The sequence below is a fragment of the Mirounga leonina genome, unplaced genomic scaffold (assembly GCF_011800145.1).
Source record: "Mirounga leonina isolate KUSES-001 unplaced genomic scaffold, KU_Mleo_1.0 Mir_201, whole genome shotgun sequence".
In the NCBI taxonomy this organism is placed as follows: domain Eukaryota; kingdom Metazoa; phylum Chordata; class Mammalia; order Carnivora; family Phocidae; genus Mirounga; species Mirounga leonina.
In genome coordinates, this window is record NW_023270504.1 from 15632318 (window position 1) to 15646288 (window position 13971).

At 35.1% G+C, this 13971-nt stretch overlaps 1 protein-coding gene across 2 annotated transcripts; it reads left to right on the forward strand.

Annotated features, from left to right (window-relative positions):
* Positions 1–1177: 1177 nt before the first annotated feature.
* On the forward strand, positions 1178–10907 carry RERGL (RERG like). Of its 2 annotated transcripts, XM_035028134.1 has the most exons (5): positions 1178–1505; positions 2769–2825; positions 6617–6690; positions 7835–7983; positions 10307–10907. In XM_035028134.1, the coding sequence occupies exons 1-5, from the start codon at positions 1403–1405 to the stop codon at positions 10587–10589; spliced, it is 666 nt and encodes a 221-aa protein (XP_034884025.1). In that variant the 5' UTR covers positions 1178–1402; the 3' UTR covers positions 10590–10907. The 2 variants fall into 2 exon arrangements, with proteins under 2 accessions (XP_034884025.1, XP_034884026.1); XM_035028135.1 differs by lacking the exon at positions 2769–2825.
* Positions 10908–13971: the final 3064 nt, after the last annotated feature.

The window sequence follows — 13971 nt, forward strand, 5'->3', positions numbered from 1 at the left end:
AGAGGGAACACAAGCAGGGGGAGTGGGAGAGGGAGAAGCAGGCTTCTCGCTGAGCAGGGAGCCCCATGCGGGACTTGATCCCAGGACTCTGGGATCATGACCTGAGCCGAAGGCAGATGCTTAATGACTGAGCCACCCAGGCGCCCTAATAAATGCATTTTTAAGAAGCATGTTATACCCGTGATCAACCCAGCTTAGAAATGGAACTCCTTTACCTGGGCCTCAAAATTTAGTAGACAAGGTTGAATTCTTGTATTTGTTGTTGTACTCTTTTCTCAACCCTCCAATTTATACATACACAGTTGGGGAAAGAAAAAAGGAAGAAAGTAATGTAGGGATTTGTAGTAGGGAAAAATGGTTAAAAGTTTGAAAGACTCATCATTTTGCATATTAAGTTTACCTCTTTATGTCATAGCAGGAGTGAATTATATCACAATATCCCTTCCAAATTTTATTCCTTTTTTGAATTTCTTTTTTTCCTAATTATAAAGTACTATAGAAGGAAACGTGGTAGGTTTCTGTTTATTGCTTTTTAAGCAACATGAAGATGTTTGGTTTATTTTTTTCTCAGAAACCTACTGATGTCTATTGGCATAAAATGTAAAAGAGAGAGAGAGAGGGAGAGATTTTTTATTAAGAAAGACATTGTAAAACCCTTTGTGTCCATATATCTCATTGAGAGCCTCACGTGACTCAAAAACATGTGCTGGGTATTTATGTGCCCTGCTGTCAACCCTAAACTAATACATCTGAGGTAGCCATCTTCTTCCTTCTCTCATTTCTTTTCACGACTGAGTTAACTTATTCCCCTGCCTTTCACAAAAGAAGTCCAAGAAAATGTAGGCTCAGGTATTAACAGAAAAAATCAAACCCGAGGGGCACCTGATCCCAGGGTCCTGAGATAGAGCCCCGCATTGGGCTCCCTGCTCCGCGGGGAGCTTGCTTCTCCCTCTCCTCCCTGCTCCTGTTCTCTCTCGCTATCTCTGTCTCGATCTCTCAAATAAATAAATAAAATCTTTAAAAAATACCAAAACTGATCCAATCTAAGTAGATTTACAGGAATGTATACACATCATCTAAAAACTTTCCTAATGAAATCATTTTTCTAGGTCCCAGAGGAGGGTAGATTCTATGTACATAAAAACAGAGGATTGGGAGCTAAGCTTTCTTAGCTTAGTTAAGAAATTCTTCTGCAGAATTTCTGTGAAATTCTTAGCTATTTAACTTAAGAAGACTTTATGTCTAAATAGTAACTGCAGTGTTGTTGTTTTTTTTAATGTAGTATGTTTAAAAAGACTCCAGGAAAACATTTTTAAAGTTATTATTGGATGGTAGGAGTATGGGGCGGAGTTGGCCTTAGAGAAATGATAGCAGGATTAATAAAAAGTATTTTAAAAAGCACATGCTGGACTCAAGTCAGTATAGCTCCAGAAGACAGGAGCAGAAAGACAAGATGAATGATGTGAAGCTTGCTGTCTTGGGTGGTGAAGGAACAGGCAAATCTGGTGAGTGGTGTTGTTTCCTGTGAAATGGTTCAGAGAGGAATATATTGACCTAACAGATAGATATACCTATATAATTATGTATATTATTTTTCATTAGCAGTTTTCATTTTTTTAGTAAATAGTGCAATTAACTGTATATTTATAGCATTTATAGATGGTTTGAGAAAGATAACTGAAGTGTTAATTTATACTTTGTTTAAAATTCATAGGAATCATGGTAAATCCCTCCATCATTGTCCCACCTACTTCTCACTCCAACACATCTGCCCTCACATCCACTAGTAGCCAAACAATAGTCTTGGAATTATTCTTCCGCTCTGAGACTAAGGGTGGAGAAAAGTTCATGGAGACCTGTGGATTTTTTTTTTAAAGATTTTTATTTATTTTTATTTTCTTGAGAGAGAGAGAGAGGGGGAGAGCATGAGCAGGGGAAGGAGCAGATGGAGAGGGAATGGGAGAAGTAGACTCTCTGCTGAGTGTGGAGCCCAGGGCAGGGCTTAATCCCAGGACCCTAAGATCATGACCTGTGCTGAAGTCAGGTGCTTAACAAACTGAGCCACCCAGCACTTACTGTTGTCTATTGGCTTGGATTATTTTTTAAATGCAACATTATTGAGGTGAAAAAACTTAGGATGGGCATGGTTTCATAGATGCTTGGGGACTGAACTACAGCTGCCCTAACTTTGGAAGCCATGGTTTTGTTTTATTTTACCGGATTTTGTTTTCGGTTCCATTATGATGGTCAGGATGCCACCAGTGGAAGTCCTGAACCGTACACCTGGCCAAACCCAGGAGCTACAACAAGATAAACTGACACTAGGAGTCCTTTTTGTGGTTTCCTGGATGTTGAAGTCCCAATCCTGTCAATGCTTGATCTTGTCCTTGTTCCTATTAGCACGCGGCATCTTGGAGACAGATTTAATCCAATAAAGAATATAAAGAGATGTTATAGTTCTTGAATCTCAAACTTAATGAGAACTCTGTTTCTGTTACATAAAGTAAGCTGTCTTACCTGTTTGCATTCATGAATTAATTACCTAGTGATTTGAATAGGCAGATCACTTTCTTTCTAGTCTTTTAATCTTTATAGTTGTACAGTGAAAATCTTGCTGACTATTATTTAGACTAGAATTTAATAAAGCTTTAAGGTCTGCATTAATGCTTGGTAATTTTTGAGCTGAAAGATAAAACCTTATGTACATAGCTAAGTTGTCTGTGTTCTAACACAGAAAAGACCCTAAATCCAGCATGTTTGTTTTGCAGCCCTTACAGTAAGGTTTCTTACCAAACGATTCATTGGAGAATATGCCTCTAACTTTGGTAAGTCACCACTTGAGACTTTTTTCACCTTTAAAATGTCAGCATTTTAATTAAATCACAATTAAGCTCACTGAAGCATTTTGATAGAATTTTCCATTGTTGCACTTTTAAGCAACTTATTTATTCAGATTTTGGTTGGAAATGCCAAAATACGTACTTGAATTGAATGTTCTTTTATGATAAAATTCACCCAACTTGATGTTAAGTGAGATGGATTAGAAAGTCTGTTTGTTTCAAGCTAGAATTAGAAGAATATTAAAACTGAGATTCTCCCCCCAATATTGCAAAGCATGTGAGTATGAATAATTTCGTAAACTATAAAACAGTTCTGAAATTAAATAAACATCTGTTGAAAGATAAGGACAAATTAATTACAAAAGCACTAGAACTACAAAATAAAGCTTATTTTAATTGTAAAACAGTGTGAAAATAACAGGAAAATTATGCCTTGATTAAAGATCATATCATAATTATCTAGGTTGCTTATCTAAGTTTCAGAGAAATTCTTAAATAGGTGCCAGAGCACCTTAATATAATCTTAGAATCATTTTACTAACTCTGTTCTATTTTTTATTTTGATCAGAATTAGTATAACATATGGGAAATACCACAGTGGGACATTAATAAAAAGTGAGGAATTTTGCCAGAGTTTTGAGTATATTTTTGGCTCAGCAATTAATCAATATAATGGTACTAATATCTCACCTGACTTAAGGCATGAGGGAAAAGTGTTTTTGCTTTTTGTGTTTTAAACAAGTACAACAGATTTATAAAAAAATGTATGAGAATTGGGATAAAGGGGAATGATTTTGATTTTTTTGTTCCATAATTCCTAGAGTAATAGAAGTTATCATTGCAAATGTGTTTTCCATAAGAAACAATTACCCCCACCAAAAAATATTTTTTAGCCTCCATTCAGGAGGCTAAAATTGTTAGACATTGTTAGGCATTTAGATAATGTCTAAAATTATTAGACAATTTTAAAAGTACCTTTAAAGTATTGTATCGCTTTCTACATGTATCTAATATACTATTTCAGTCCATATGACATTGTGAACATTTTAGGGAAGGTGTTTGGAAATTGATTAAAGAAAGCAGAAATACATGGAAAGAGAAATTCCCTATTGTTTCATTTCTCACGTCAAAAACCTCAGTCAGAAATGTCAATATAACACAAAATAGGAGTCAGGCATGAAAAAATGTTCCAGAATGACAAAACAAAGCAAAACATAACATAAATAAAACCATACCCCAAAATAACAGCAGTAACAACAACAACAAAATCTCCTTAATCTTTTATAAGATATAATTATATAAACAAATGAAGTGTACACATTTCTGGCTGGTACATTTCCATTAAAAAAAATAAGACTTAGAGACATTTTGAAAAAACAACCAAATGAGCAAAAGGTCGTCCGTGCATGAGGACAAACTAGCAAAAAATGACTCCATCTTGTAAATGAAGACCAGAAAGGGAAAATAATAAAATTCTACAAAGTTAAGAGTTAGTGACCCCTGCTGGCAGTTTTTGAGTTTTGAGTAGATATTTTTAAATGTCTAGAAGGAACTTTTATGGTTCACAGTCAGAAGTAAGCCTGTGAAGTTAGAAGGAATTGTCTGAAAACATCTTTTAAGGCTTAATGAAACTGCAAATTTCATTAAATGTAACCTAAAAGGATTTTAAAATTCATTCTTAACCCCCTGAAGTTAGTTCCCTAAATGTTTGCTACATCTTTTTAACTATGGGTTACATTGCCAGAATGGGACGTGATTTTTTTTTGTCAGTGTGCATTTTGGAGAGAAGTAGGTCTTTTATTAAACCGTGGAGGAAAAGTTACAGAAAAGTAGTCCTTTATTCATTTAACTAATATTTATTGAGCACCTACCATGTCCCAGATACTCTTCTAGGTAGGGAAGCTATAGCAGTGAACAAAAAAGACAATTATCCAAGCCCCCATAAGATTTATATTCAGGAAGTAAGGGTCAATTTAAAAAATTAAGTATAAGTTATGCCACATTTTGATAAATGCTATGAAGAAAAAACAGCCTGGTGGAATGGCACTAATATGGTATGTGACCATTTAAAATTGGGTAGTTAGGGTAGACGTTGCTGAGAAGGTGACATTTGAACAGAGGCATAAAGGTGGTGAAAACTGAGCCGTGAATATATCTGGAGGATTACATTCCAGGCAAGAAGAACAATTACCAAAATTCTCAGGCAGGAACTTTCTGAAAATGTTGAGGAACGGTATGGAGGATGGTATAGCTCGAGTGCAAAGAATTTGAGGGAGAATAGCCAGAGAAGTCATGTGGGACTAGACAATGAGGGCCATTCTTAGGCATTTTAAAGGCTTTGGTTTATCCAAGTGAGATGGGAGCCATTGGAGAGATTTGATAGACAAGTGATATGATTTGGGTACAAGGTTCACTTTTGTTTCTGTGTTGAGAATAGAGTAGGCATAAGAAGGGATTTAGGAAAGGGGTAAAGCAGAGAGATAAATTAGGAGGTTTTGTAATAATCTAAACAGAAAATAATGATGTATTAACAATGGAGATGATGAGAAACAGACAAATTCAAAATATACTTTAAAAATACAGTAAAAAGGAATTTTTAATAGTATAAATATGGAAGGTAAGAGACAGACAGGATCAAGGATGACTTAAAGGTTTTAACCTGATCAGCAGGAGATATGGGTATGTCATTTAGTGAAATGGAAAACTGAAAAACAGTCTTTTTAGTGAGATCTGGGATTCAGTTTTAAGTGTGTTCAGGTTTAAATGTCTATTCGGTGTCTAAAGGGAGATATGCAATAGCAGGAGTTGTTTGCATCTGAAGTTCAAGGAAGAGTTCTAGGCTACAGATATAAATTGGGTTCATTAGCAATAATTGTTCTATAAAACTCTGAATGAGCTTAGCAAGGGAGTATATAGAGAGGAGAGATCCATAAACTGGACCCATGTTTGGAGAGTGAGAAGACATGATGGGACAAATAAAAAAGATTAATAAAGAGCAACAAGAAATAAAGAAAAAAAACAGGGGAGTATGTTGCCTTCAAAGCCACATGAAGGAAACATTTTAAGGAGGTAGGAGTGGTCGACTATATTAATGCTACTAGGGCAAGTAAGATCAAGATATAGAATTAGCCATTGAATCTAAAACCATAATTTTGATAAGAACAGTTTTAGTTAAGTAATTGGAGCTAAAGCCTGATTGGAATAATTCAAAGAACACGGGGGAGAGAAATTGGACATGGGGAGTTAGATATTTACTAAAAAAGCCAACAGAGAAATGGGGCAATAGTTGAAGAGGTTGGGGGTTCTAAAGGATTGTTGTTAGAAATTCAGCTGTTAGTAATGATATAGTAAAGAGGAACAATTTATGATTCAGAAGAGAGAGGTAGAATTGGTGGGGTCATGTCTTTCAGTAGATCAGATTAAATGGTAACTAGTTCCTAGTGAATGGATTGGCCTTACATAGAAACACAGATAACTCATCCATAGTTATAGGATGGAAGATAAGTATATAAGCACAATAGCATATAGTTGAATAGGTATGGTGGTGAAGTTTATTTGTAAGAAATATATATCTATATATATGAGCATACATATATATATATATGAGCAAATATAACAAATATATGTATTTGACCACTAACATTTAAAAAAAGCCACTGTACTATTCTACTAGAAGATAACCAGTTGAATTTGCAAGACTGTGATCCAAATATGAGTTTATTTTTTTTTATTCTGGAGTATTTCCATACTGCAACGAATATATGCATATTTTGCAGAATCTATCTATAGCAAGCATTTGTATTTGGAAGGGAAGCAACTGAATCTAGAAATATACGACCCCTGTTCTCAAGTAAGTAAAACAAAATATGCTTTTATTTTATTTTTTCAATCATGATTTGAAGAAGATTGGATAAGAGCAAGTGAAAATAAAGTTGCCAGTCTTAAAACTGAAATTTATTCTCAATTTTAATTAAAGTTTTAAGAGATTATTTTTAATATTATAAATTCCATTATCTAGCTTCTCTTTAAAATTATGACAGAAATTATAGTAAAATTTCTTTAAAATAGCAATATTAGGTTGCATTTATATTTCTAGGAGGTCACAGTATAGCTATTAGAAATTAATATTTTAGGGGCGCCTGGGTGGTTCAGTCAGTTAAGCATCTGCCTTCAGCTCAGGTCATGATCCCAGGGTCCTGGGCGTCGGGCTCGCTGCTCGGCGGGGAGTCTGCTTCTCCCTCTCCCTCTGCAGCAGCCCCTGCTTATGCTCTCTTCTCTCTCTCAAATAAATAAATAAAATCTTAAAAAAAAAGGAAGTTAATAGTTTAATGGCTTATCAATTCAGTTTATATTTTCACTAAGTTGTATTTGTAACTAACCACTGCCAATAAACCATAAGCAAGGTAGATTTTTAGTACAAACTCCTTTGTCTAGTCAAAGACAAAAAAGTTAAAATAGGATTATCTAAATAAGAGAAGGAATGGTCAGCTGTTCAAGATTTCAGAACAGCTCCAGGAGACAGATTCATTTAGCTATGTAAAATATCCCTTAAATGTTTTTAGCTAAACCTTATCAGTGTTTTTTTTTTCTGATTTAAATCTAGTACCAAAAATCAATAAATAATCCATTTACTAATATTGATAGAAAACATTTTCTTTTTTCAAAACAAATATGTGAATATTAATTCAAAGGGCAATTATTAGAGCTTATCCAACTTTCAAAAAAGTAAAGATATTTTCTTAGAGAAAAGTTGCAAATGAGATAGATAATAAAACTTTATTACACTTCCTCTTTATTTTAAACATTTAATCACTTTTAATTAAAGAAAGAGTGATAAGGAAGAGAGAACCAAAGAAACTACATTTTAGAAAATATCAGTCTTTGGCTTATTAAAGTCTCTTTTAGGTGAAATGGTTTTCCATTAATTAATTGTCTAAAGTGTAAAATGCAGGTGGACTATCCCACCAGTCTCAATGTGCTTGATTTATTTTCAGCCGCAGAAAGCAAAATTTTCCCTCACAAGTGAGCTGCACTGGGCAGATGGGTTTGTTATTGTGTATGACATCAGTGACAGGTCCTCATTTGCTTTTGCAAAAGCACTGATCTACAGAATTCGGGAGCCACAAACTAGTCACTGTAAAAGGTAAGATATTCTTCATTCCTCTCTCCTTTCTTTTGAGTAAATCATCATACAGCTATAAGCATCATTAGGAAGAGTTTAATACAGCCTTCCAATTACAAAATTTAACAGCCCTGAACAATTCACCTTCCATTCCACAGGAGTTGCACATGTAGTAAAAGGAATAAGATGAGAATACTTTATATCCTGGCTGACATAAACAGTTACTTGCTCTGAGTAAATGGCTATTTTACAAGACAGATTCTATTGTTAACATGACACTCACTTGCAAAATCATAGTCCTCTGTACACAAGACAGTTCACTTTCCAACCTTTTCATTCCCACAAAAATGTTAAGGATACTAAATAAATCCAAATTCATTACATTTGGCATCCAATTCCTAGTGATTGGGTTGTTCAATCTATCAAAGCAAAATAGACTGAATAGTCAAACCATTACAAATTCTAAGTATGAGAATACATTTTTCTCTGTTTCACCTCCTAAAATAAAGAGCTGGTCAATGATTTCCCATTGTTAGTTGTTTTGACACGAGTAACTATGAAGGAAGACAGAACTGTGCCTTAAACCATTCTTGTATTAGTAGATATAAGTTTAACCATACGAATTTCCCATTTAGCTTTCCTTATTTTTTGTTTTAGCCTTTTGCATTTAAAATATTTATGTTTGTTCAACATGCTGATATAAACGTTCCTTTGTGCTCTGGATCAGATCTGCCCTTAGAGTCTGAAATAACATTCTAATCTGGGAATCAAGAAACACAGTATTAGTACTGAAAATTCGTATATGTGTTTTTTATATCTATTTTAAATGCCCACTATCAAGAAACCATAGATAATAATTGATAAAGGGTATTTCCCTGGAGTCAATTGGCATACATTCTTGTTTAGATCTGATTGACCTTAGGTAAACCACTTTAATCTCTAGACCTAATTATTCTGATTATAAAACTGATAGAAACATGGTAGGAGAAAAGGATGTGATTCTTCTAAGGTACCTCACAGCTCTGATTTCCTCTAATATTAGAGTTTTATTTGAACTCCATTGTTTTAAGCATTAAATGCCTCATATTTAGGCAGCATAACTTAGGTAAAGGATAGTAATAAACTTCTTTTGCTATTCCTCCAAATCAAAAGAATCACTTAAGAACACTCAAAAACATAAAAACACCTATACTTGATGTTTTTCAGGCAATTTTCTTAATGCACTAAATAATTTTTCGAATATTTCCAGTTCTCAATCTGTAGATAGACTAGAATAGCAAAATATGTTACTGTTTTATAAAATTGCATCTGATATTTGTGAGTCTTCAAAATATTTCACTTACCCTTCCCCATTAATTCTTTACAATAATTTTCTGAACTGTACAGAAAAAGATAGAAATACCCTCAAAAGCCCAACACATACAGTGCTTTCCCCCTCACCACTCACACCATCATGTGAATGAAACCAACTTTGAGCAGAATATAAAGACGGTATCTCTTCAGAGTTGCAGCCTGCATTTATCCATTTTTTCCCCCTAAAGTAGATAACTTGGCAGAGTTCCATAGCATTTGAGGACTAGTTGTCTTACTATATCCTTCAAATTCTGTTTTAGAAATGTGTCACTACAACCAAGGAGAATATATTGATATATTGATATTTGCTGAAGACATTATCTTAACAAAAAAAACCCATATTTCTTAAATAAATAGAAAAATCATACAAGGTCATAAGATCATAACATTTTTCTCTAGAGTATAGTATAATGGATATTAACAAAGAACAAACAGCAGCGCGTATTGAGTAATATTTTCCCTGGGAAAATTATATCTAAATTGTTCAATTACAGTAACTCTTCAGTAAAGAGACATTAGTCTTCCTCTTTCAACTGATAAGGAAATGAAAAATAATACTTGGTAAGCATCTTTTGTTGGCTGTCACTCTGCTAGGTATTTTTATATCCATCATTTAATTTGATCTCTATGAGAATTCTGCATAATGAGTGCTGTTTTGCCATTGTTTTACATATAGGAAAGTTGAAAGTGAAGTTGAAAAGTAACAGTCATGCCTTATTAGTAAACAGTCATAATTCAAGAATAGGTTTATATCAATGCAGATCCTATGCTTTAAGAGTCTTGCTGCTTTTGGGTCACACACTACGTTCTATCTAACGTAATTTTGTAAGTAAATGGGGATATGTGTCATACACATACATATGACGATAAGGAACACACACACACTATTTTTTTTTTCTTTTGGTCTGTAATTCCTTTTGATATAAACCTACTTAATGAGAAAAAAAAAAAGGTTAAAATAATCTTGCCAGAATTGTGTTCTGTATTTCAGAGCTGTGGGATCTGCCGTGCTTTTGGTTGGTAACAAGCGAGATCTGTGTCATGTCCGAGAGGTCGGCTGGGAAGAAGGACAGAAGCTGGCTCTGGATAACCAGTGCCAGTTCTGTGAATTGTCTGCAGCAGACCAGTCTCTGGAGGTACAAATGATGTTTACCAGAATTATCAAGGACATCCTGACAAACTTCAAACTCAAAGAAAAGAGAAGACCCAGTGGATCGAAATCAATGGCTAAATTGATCAATAATGTATTTGGAAAGAGACGGAAATCTGTTTAGCAGACATATAATCCTAGGGGACTTATTATATCAGAGAGTTCCAAATAGTCACGTGATAATTAAATGTACCCTTTGTATGCATTTTTTTTAAATAATACTCTTCGAGATATGAAATGACCGAACATAAGCCACAGCTGTGTTTTCAAATACATACTTTGCCTTTTTGGTTGTTTGAATCTTGTACACCCTGCTTCACACTAAACCTTGTTCTTTTTTACATAGAATAACACTCACTATAACTACTGATGCATTGCTATGCAGTTTACCTTGCCAAATAAACTCTGCTTAATAATTTTATTAAACTACCGTTCCATAGGTCTCAGTTGACCTTTCTTTTTTTTTTTAAAGATTTTATTTATTTAACAGAGAGAGACACAGAGAGAGAGGGAACACAAGCAGGGGAAGTGGGAGAGGGAGAGGCAGGCTTCCCGCCGAGCAGGGAGCCTGATGCGGGGCTCGATCCCAGAACCCTGGGATCATGACCTGAGCCAAAGGCAGACGCTTAACGACTGAGCCACCCAGGCGCCCCGACCTTTCTTTTATTTATTTCTTTTGAGTGATATTTTGTATAGTTAATATGTTATAGTGCTGAATTTATGAATTTGTGGAAGTTCACAATTTAGTCGAAATGCATGAATTTAATTCTGAAAATTTTAATTTTGAAAAATACTTATTACTCATACTACTTATTTTACTTATAACTTAGGCCTTGAGAAGCTAAATTCCTTGCCTGTAAGTATAGTCTGTATTTGGTCTGATGATGAAAAATTCTGCCTCTCTTCGTATTCTTTGCTAAGGAGGGTAATTATCACAGAGAGATTACCTTATACAGCTTTTCATATAAAAAAGATTAGTTGTTTTAGTTCATATAGAGATCCATACATCACAGGGAAAGAGAAAGTAAATGCTGGTTGCTAAATATATAACCTTGAAGACCTTATTGCCCTGAAAGAAATATTGTATTAGACAAACATGTTGGGCCTTCTCAGATTTCTTCGAGTACTGTTTCCTTAAGAAATCAACTGTTTACCCTCCGGACTTCAGTACCACTGCCACTGGCCTCGCTGCATTGCAAGTCATGGTCCTAGACCTAACTTCAGCCATCACTGATAATTAAGGTTAGATCTCCGAGAAGTTAAACTGAGGATGCAAGCAACGCTACATACATTGGTTAGCATGTATTGGCAGGAAACTGGGGGCCAAGGCGGAAGAAGATCTTGAGTAGAGGGTGGTAGGCAAACGGGGCACAGGTGACACAGCATTAGGCTGCAAAGGGGAGAATTCATTGACATGCCGTTACTCGCCACGAGTCATGATTCCACATTATAGGAGGGACACCTAGAGCTCATCCATGTAGCTTCGCTCTTCCTTAGGAGCCTGGCCTTGATACACTAGAGTGAAAGTAGTGGAAATAATAAGACATTGTGTAGTAGAATACAAAATAGTTCAGAACATTCATAAAGATAGGGGAGTTAGAACTGATATGGTATACGTTGGCCCAAGAACCCGCCATCTTACTGTGTTGCTTGGGACAATTCGAGGAATTTCCTTTACTGAGGAAGTGAGGAGGTACAGACAGCTTTGAGAAGCTTAACAGTGACTGTGCTTACAGGTCAGAATTGGTAGTGGGGATGTTGCCATCGAACTGTGCTCATCAATATCAGCGCAGGTGATAGAATCCTGGAAGAGTAGAACCTGGATGCTGGCATGTAACTTGCTGCCTGTTATCCACCCACTCAGCCCCCAAAGATATATATAATGCTATGTCCAGGGCAGAGGCTCCGTTTCTAACACTGGCTGGTTGGAAACTTAGAAGTGACATGCTCAATCAGCTATATTGAGGCAAACTCCATATTATAAGCCCAGGCATTGTTTCCATCCATGCCACTATGACCACTATTATCCTGGATCCATTTTATAAGCATAAGGATGGCCAAGAAAAGAGGCAGGTTGATATCTGCAGGGCAAAGTAACTTCTCATTGGTGGATGCTCTCTGATGGGCAGTAACATGATACACAGAGATCTGTATATTTTATGCCCTCTCTGAGAGATCCATTCATACACTTTTTCTCTAGTCTTTCTTTCACTGTCTTCCAGTTTTATTTTATTTTATTTATTTATTTAAGATTTTATTTATTTATTTGAGAGAGAGAGAGAATGAGAGAGAGCATGAGAGGGAAGAGGGTCAGAGGGAGAAGCAGACTCCCTGCTGAGCAGGGAGCCCGATGTGGGACTTGATCCCGGGACTCCAGGATCATGACCTGAGCCGAAGGCAGTCGCTTAACCAACTGAGCCACCCAGGCGCCCTTCCAGTTTTATTTTATACTGATCTCTGACCAGCTGGCAAAACCAACGATGGCTGCCTAGAAATCTGTACCATGTGCCACCTTTCCTAACATACAAAGGGGAGACAACCAAGTGTACCTTTTGAAGCCTGGCAAATGGGATAATGAACTTCCTGGTAACCTCCGTGTAATGAGGCACAGTCCTCTTATGGCTCGCACTAATATCTCAAGCTTAGGGAAGCTTTCTATCAACTCAGAACATTCAGATTAGATTGCTATGTAAATGAGAAACTTTTATTGTGTAATGTTATTCTAGCAAATTCAGTGATACAATATTTTTGGTCAACTATTTATAGGGATTTTGTTAATCTTTTATAGTGTCAATATTGAGTAACTTTATATGTATATGTGTATATGTAAATATATATATATATCAGTTTAACCATTATAGCTTAATGTTTTCATTTTATTTTTTTCTCATTATTCTTTTGGGTAATCTCAGTTTTAGAGATTTGGTCTTCATTCTTTAAAATTATTTTCCCAGTTTAAGAAAGATTCTTTTAGGATGATTTTGTGTGAAAAACAACCTATTAATTCATGTTATATATAAGAACTCTAATGTCAAAATGGTATGAAAATTCTTTAATAGTTTAATCCATGCATATGTGTCTGTGATGAGTCAGAGTTCAAAATTCCTCTGTTACGGATATTAATACTTGTATATATTTTTAAATTTCATTTATTGTACCTTGATTTCTTGTCAGGATGACTTGGGATGACACGTCTCGTTATAAGGAGTCAATGGAACATAGTGATGTAAACAGACGTTCTCATACACACACACACACACACACAAGATAATTATGTGAGATGATGTGTTAATTAACTTGATTGCAGTTTGACTGTGGCAATCATTTTACAATATATATGTATATTAAACCATCATATCACAACTTTATTTTTCAATTTACCTCAACCGGGAAAAAAAACAGTTTTACATTAAAAAAAATATTTACATTTTAAGTGCAGTTTCTGTGAAGCAACTTTAGAAATGCACACTTGATTATTTTCCAGAGTGATATTTAAAAGTATTGGA